This window comes from Phyllostomus hastatus, unplaced genomic scaffold (assembly GCF_019186645.2).
Source record: "Phyllostomus hastatus isolate PE091 unplaced genomic scaffold, TTU_PhHast_1.1 phas_contig_38, whole genome shotgun sequence".
Taxonomy (NCBI): domain Eukaryota; kingdom Metazoa; phylum Chordata; class Mammalia; order Chiroptera; family Phyllostomidae; genus Phyllostomus; species Phyllostomus hastatus.
This window is the reverse complement of record NW_025333869.1, coordinates 7,088,187-7,094,278: the sequence shown is the minus strand read 5'-3', so window position 1 is coordinate 7,094,278 and position 6,092 is coordinate 7,088,187. Positions and strand designations below refer to the sequence as shown.

The 6,092-nt window shown below is 40.6% G+C and overlaps 1 protein-coding gene across 1 annotated transcript; it reads right to left on the bottom strand.

The window, feature by feature from the left end:
* Positions 1-280: 280 nt before the first annotated feature.
* On the bottom strand, positions 281-5,174 carry MSMB (microseminoprotein beta). The gene is made up of 3 exons (XM_045841871.1): positions 5,072-5,174; positions 3,902-4,007; positions 281-480 (listed from the first exon to the last, which is right to left on the bottom strand). The coding sequence occupies exons 1-3, from the start codon at positions 5,106-5,108 to the stop codon at positions 351-353; spliced, it is 273 nt and encodes a 90-aa protein (XP_045697827.1). The 5' UTR covers positions 5,109-5,174; the 3' UTR covers positions 281-350.
* Positions 5,175-6,092: the final 918 nt, after the last annotated feature.

The following is a 6,092-nucleotide window of genomic DNA, read 5'->3' as shown; positions in this document are numbered from 1 at the left end:
GTGCAGATATATCAAAGCAACAGAAGCAGCAGTGCCTGAGTAGAGGATGTACAATGATTTATTGGAGTGTAGGAAGACTATAACTTTTATTCATATTTATTTTTTGTTCCTTCCATTAAATGTTTGCATGTTTTATAATGTGTTTTAAATCAATGCACACATAATTTAAAAATAACAATACACATGTTCAAGGGTTTGCTCAGTTTTTTAAAATTTTTATTTTTTTTATTTTTATTGATAGGTACGGTTACAAAACCATATAGACTATTAGAGGCCATATGAAAATGAGGTTTGGACTGGGAGGTCCTGGGACCCCTCTGGTTGGGAGCCCTGGGCCCACTAGAAGTACATTACAGCACCCATCCACCTACAAAACAAGACTTTCCTGGATTCTTCTGCTCCACCACTGTAAAACTGCAGGTCTCCTTGTTGAAAGTTTTCTGGCACTTGCTTGTGTCATAGCTTACGGGTGTAGCAACACTGTCATTGAGACAAGAGCAAGGCCTATTAGAAGGGATAAGATGCCCAGCCTGTGCCTGAAGCAGTCCACACTCCAGCTGTCTGGGATGCCCCTCACCAATTTACTGTCACTCCTTCGCTTGCAATCCCAAAGTGCTGCCCTCAGGAACCTGGATTTAAACACATAGACCACCCCTGACATTGCTCCTAAATTCCATCCTGCATTGCACAGGACAGAAGTAAATTCTGAGAGGTCCAGATGCAAGTCTGGGCTACTTTGGGGCCAGGCAGCTTGTTCTAGCCTGACTTTTCTTGTCATCCCTGCTCATAAAGTAGCCAGCAGTACTGCTGCTTGAATGTGGGAAAGGAAAAATTGTCCCATTCTAATGAATAACTATCAGATTATCAGCTGGCTAAGCCAACAGGAACAGAGTCACTGCAGGCCAGGATCATGGGGTCCAGGGAGAAGCTGATGAAAACTGGGGACCATCTCTCCAGGAAAGTCTACCCACACAATCAAGGGTACAAACAATGTTAGGGCTCATCACTTTCTCAGAACCCATCCCTAAATCTCAGATTTATATTGTCCCTGACCAAAGTGTATACAGAAACGGCCACCACCAGGGCCCTTTGTGAGAATATTTCTTTCCAAAGGGTGACCATGGACTTATTTTAACAAAAGAGGACATTTCAGTCTTCCTTTCAACAGATAATCTGGAAACCAAAGTGAGAACTAAAAATAGATTTCCCCAGGGGACCTGAGATGGAGGACCTTAGTAGTAGGGAGGCCACTGGGGACCTCGAGATCTAGAGAGTGCAATGGGTCAAAAAATTTATCCCAGAGAAAATTTAATCAAAAGCTGTGTTTTGCTATTTCAAAAGGAAAAAAAAAAATCATGAAACAAACTTGGTAAGCTGTGAGGCAATTACAAGGAATCAAGTTGGCTTTGAACAGTAGAGAGAAACATACACATTTCCTCTCTGTGGAGCAATGTGCCAAATGAGACAGGCACATGGAAGGAATGAGGGAACACTTTGAGTTCCAACTGGTGTTGATTACTATCCCAGGCTCAAGGGACACCAACTGGCATAGACAAGACATTAATATATATTGAGTTAATAAATTTATATGCAGAATCTCATTTAATTTACACATACACCTGATCACCCCTATTTTGCTGTGAGGAAACTGAGGCTCAGAGAGATTAGGAAATGTATCCATGATCACACAGCAGGTATACAAGGGAATGGAGATTCAGATTCCATTACTCTGACTCTAGCATCAAGGTTCTTCCCACTTCACTCTTTTCTGTACTAGGTTCATGGGACCCCTTAGAAGAGAGTTGTATTGACAGGGCTATAGTGATGCAGCATTGATGGGGGTGGAGGTTTCAAATCCAGATGGCATGGATGCTTTGGCCACTTTGGAAGGAGGTGTGCGGCAATGTACCCACAAGCAGGTGTGGAGGAATGGCTCACTAGCCCTTAAACTTCATAAATACACAGAGTCACATTGACACTAGACACAAAGACAATGTCAAATATCTGGAGCTACAAGATCAAGGTACAGCTGTGATATGCAGTGACCCAAATGAGATAAAACCTGGGGACCTGAGTGGGGCAGCCAGCCAGAAAACCTGATTTGATATCCCTTTTGTTCCATTAAGCACTTAGCATGGGGCATGCTCAGTTAAATGTATTTGAAACTTTTTGGACACTCAGATGTCTGATTTAAGTCTAGTGCTTGCTCCTCTGCTCACTGGTGGTGTCATAAGACTCTCTGAGGTACTTGTTACAATTCAGATTTCTTTGGCCCCTATAGCTTCTGATTCAATAGGTCCTGGGGTGGGCCCCAGGAATCTGTATTTTATCAGGTTTCCCAGATGAGTCTGTGATCAGGCAAGTTTGGGAAACACTACTTGATACCAGTTCTTCTTTCATCAAAGCCTCTTCTATTCCTCCAAAATACTATAGGGCAAGACTGAAGTGAACATGTCAAATGGATTTTCCAGGGGTGGTGGGGAATGGAGTAGCTGTATGGGTGTGGCTACTGAGGAAACAAAAATTAGGACCACACTGGAGGTACACTCAGTTCTGTTGGCCCAAGTGCTAGAGACCTTTGGCGTCCACAGAAAGCCAGCAGAAAACATTTGCACAATCTTTGGGCTGACACAAGTTACACTTAAACAGTAAAGAAACTAGGGTTTAGAGTATGAGGAAAACCACAGAATATCCTTTATACCCCACACCCATTCCCTCTGCCTGTGTTCAGACCCACTACTGTTCTTGCAAATCACCACAGGCCAAGGCTGAAGTAAAACCAGCTAAATTCTAGAATAGCTTCAGACCACTGGGTATCATTTCCTATCTTTAGCAACCCATCTGGATATAGGTATTAATAATAAATATATTTATCAAGTTTCAAAACAACTTAAAAGAAATAAGACTGAGGTGAAAGCAACTCAAATGTCTATCAACAGATGAATGCATAAATACAATGTGGTATATATGTATACAATGGAACATTCCTCAGCCTTAAAAAGGAAGGAAATTCTGAGACATGCTACAACTTCAATGATCTTTGAGGACATTCTACTGAAATAAGCCATTCACAAAAGGACAAATACTATACAATCCCATTTAGAGTTGTCAGATTCATAGGGACAAAGAGTACAATGGTAGTTGCCAGTGACTAAGGAGAAGAGGGAATGGAGAGTTATTTAATGGGTAGGGAGTTTCAGTTTGCGAAGATGAAAGAGTTCTGAAGATGAATGGTAGAGATGGTTGCACAAAAAAGTGAATGTACTTGCCCTGGCCAGTGTGGCTGAGTTGGTTGGAGCATAGACCAAAAGGTCATGGGTTCAATTCCTGGTCAGGGCATATACCTAGGTTACCAGTTTAGTGTGAACCAGAATCTCTCTCTCCCCCCTCCCTCTCTCCCTCTCTCTCTCAAAGCAACAAAAAAAATCCCTGGCTAGTGTACCTCAAGGGGTTGAGTGTGGGCTGCAAACCAAAGGGTCGCTGGTTCAAATTCCAAATCAGGGCACATGCCTCTGTTGCGGGCCAGGTCCCCCAGTGGGGGGTTCATGAGAGGCAACCACACATTGATGTTTCTCTCCCTCTCTTTCTCCTTCCTTTCACCTCTCTCTAAAAATAAATAAATAAAATCTTTTAAAAAAATAAATAAAAGCAATGAAAAAAATGCCCTCAGGTAAAGAAAATAAATAAATTGTGAATGTACTTAATGCCACTGAATTTTACACTTAAAATGGTTAAAATGATAAATTTTATAGTATGTATATTTTACAACAATTAAAAGAGAAATTGCACTGAAAACTAACCCCCCTTCAGGATGAGATTTTGAAAGAGGGAGCATTTGTACCTCAGAGAGCAACCCAACAGCAGCTGCACCCCTTCTTGGCACTGCTGGCTTGGTACTTACATTTTACAGCAGCTAATTCCATCTTGGTCACAATAATACTCCTCACAGTACTCAGTCTTCCACTTGGAGTTCAGTGGGTGAATGACCCCAGTGAGATCCTTACATTCTAAAATAATAAATGTGGCATCAAAAGTGGTATCCTCAAGTCATGCAACTGGAACAAGGCTTGTAGGACCTGGGGCCAGCCCCTGTCATCTGCACCCCTCCCAGAGAGGGAAAAATCTAATTGTTTTTAAGGGCATCTATGAAAAGTGCTTCTATGTTCTCCCGCAGCTGTTTCAGTACTGTCAAGTTCCTGCCACTGACCATTTTTTCTTACAGCAAGCTTAAATCCTTCCAGATTTTATTTCAGTACAGACATTATAAGAAAAAAAAAATAAGGCCTTCCTCTTTAATCAGATAACTATTATGATTCTAGGGATACTTGGGGCCAAGTTTTTTGTTTATTTTGTTTTGTTTTCTGATGGATTATTTCTGGATAAATGTCTCATTTTTGTACCTCTTTGCTTTGCTTCTCAACTCTAAACAAACATGTAAAACATTTTGGGTATTAAAAAAAAATCTATGCCTGAGTCTTACCCCACAACAGTAAAATCAGAATCTCTGGTCATGGGGGCCAGGCTGCCATACTTTAAAAAAACTCCCCCAAGTGATTCAAATATTCAGCCAAGGGTGACAACCACTGCTTTAATTCTTCGTGGTCTTGAGGAATTACTATCAGCACTACCTGAGGCTGGGTTGGACATGCAAATTTGCACTCTTACTCCAGGCCCACAAAATCAGAACCTTTAATTTAACAAGATTCTCAGAGGGTTTACCTGAACATTGAAGTTTGAGAAGTACTACTGTGGAATAATTGATGGTTCTTCGTCTGCACGTAGGGGGGCAATCAAGCAGCTTTTAAATACTCAGTTCCTACACCAGAGATTCTGATTTGTGGTCTTGGATGGCGCCTGAGCATTGGTAGTTTTCAAAAGCTCTCCAGGCACTTCTCATACACCTAGTGTTGAGAACTACTGTTTTATATAAATGGCAAATTGAAGCCTCTCATTTTATGCCATTTGATATCTGCCCTAACCCTCCTTCCCATGGAGATTTAAAGGCCTTGATCTGCCAACAGGTTATATCTACCAGCCTGCAGTAAAATAAACTTGAAAAGCCAGGACTTACCATTAAATAAATCACCTGGAGTGTTTGGATTAGGCATAATATAGCAGTGTGCATTGCATAAGGTCACCAAGTTCACCAAAATCACGAGGGTGCCCAAAAGAGCATTCTGTAATGTAAATAAGGGTCAGCCCCCAGCAACCGCACAGTGATGTTCCTCTCTCTCTCTCTCTCTCTCTCTCTCCCTCCCTTCTCTTTCTAAAAATAAATAAATAAAATCTAAAAACAATATTAAAAAAAAATAAGGGTCAGGAAGGAAAACAAATGAATTCAGAGGGCAGTCATTGACTGGGTGTCCTGTAGGATGACCCCTGCTAGGCTCTGGCAGGTGGTTTAAAGCTGGAGCCTCTACCATCAAGTAATCAAGCAAAGGAACAAGACCTACACAAGTTACTAAAATAAACTGAAAAAGGAGTTAAATGTGAGTCGAAGGTCAGAGACCAATAAAAATAATGATAGTGTGCTATTTTATTACAAAGGAGGTTCAGGGAAGCCCTGCAGATGGGTGAATTTTTAGTCTCTTTACAGAGTATATATAATTTAAAAGACAGAAATGAGGGAGTGGAAGAGAGCTTTGGGAAGATAATAAAATGTTAACACAAAGATTAAGAAAACACAATAGGAGACTTGATGGAGCTGAATTAGCTGGAGTTCTTAGACCATGAGGCTAAGAACTTCATTTTCCAGGTAATAAAGGCATTGTTGATGGCTGCGTGAACATATTAGTTCATCTAGCTGATACTGGCTCTGAAGGACAAAGAAAAGTATCAAGCTGCTTTTGTCATCATTTTGAGATGAACAAACTAAATAAACAAACAAACTTTATGTGGGCATTTTCAAGAACCTTGTAAAAAGGAGGTGGGGTGAGAGTGCTTATTCTGTAAGATGTCAAAAATTAATTACGAACTGATATTACTGAAGTAGTACATTACTGATATAAGAATAGAAAGAGAAGGGAACAGCATAGAAACCCCAGAAAGTATATTTATAAATACATATAAAAGTTTATTATAAGATAAACTTA

Excerpts from the sequence above, each read along its gene's own strand:
- MSMB (XM_045841871.1), bottom strand. The coding sequence starts at position 5,108 with ATGCCTAATCCAAACACTCCAGGTGATTTATTTAATG. Across the intron at positions 4,008-5,071 it reads TCCAGGTGATTTATTTAATG|AATGTAAGGATCTCACTGGG; the intron begins GTAAGTCCTGGC and ends TTATTATTTTAG. Across the intron at positions 481-3,901 it reads GGAATTAGCTGCTGTAAAAT|TGTTGCTACACCCGTAAGCT; the intron begins GTAAGTACCAAG and ends TCTCAATGACAG.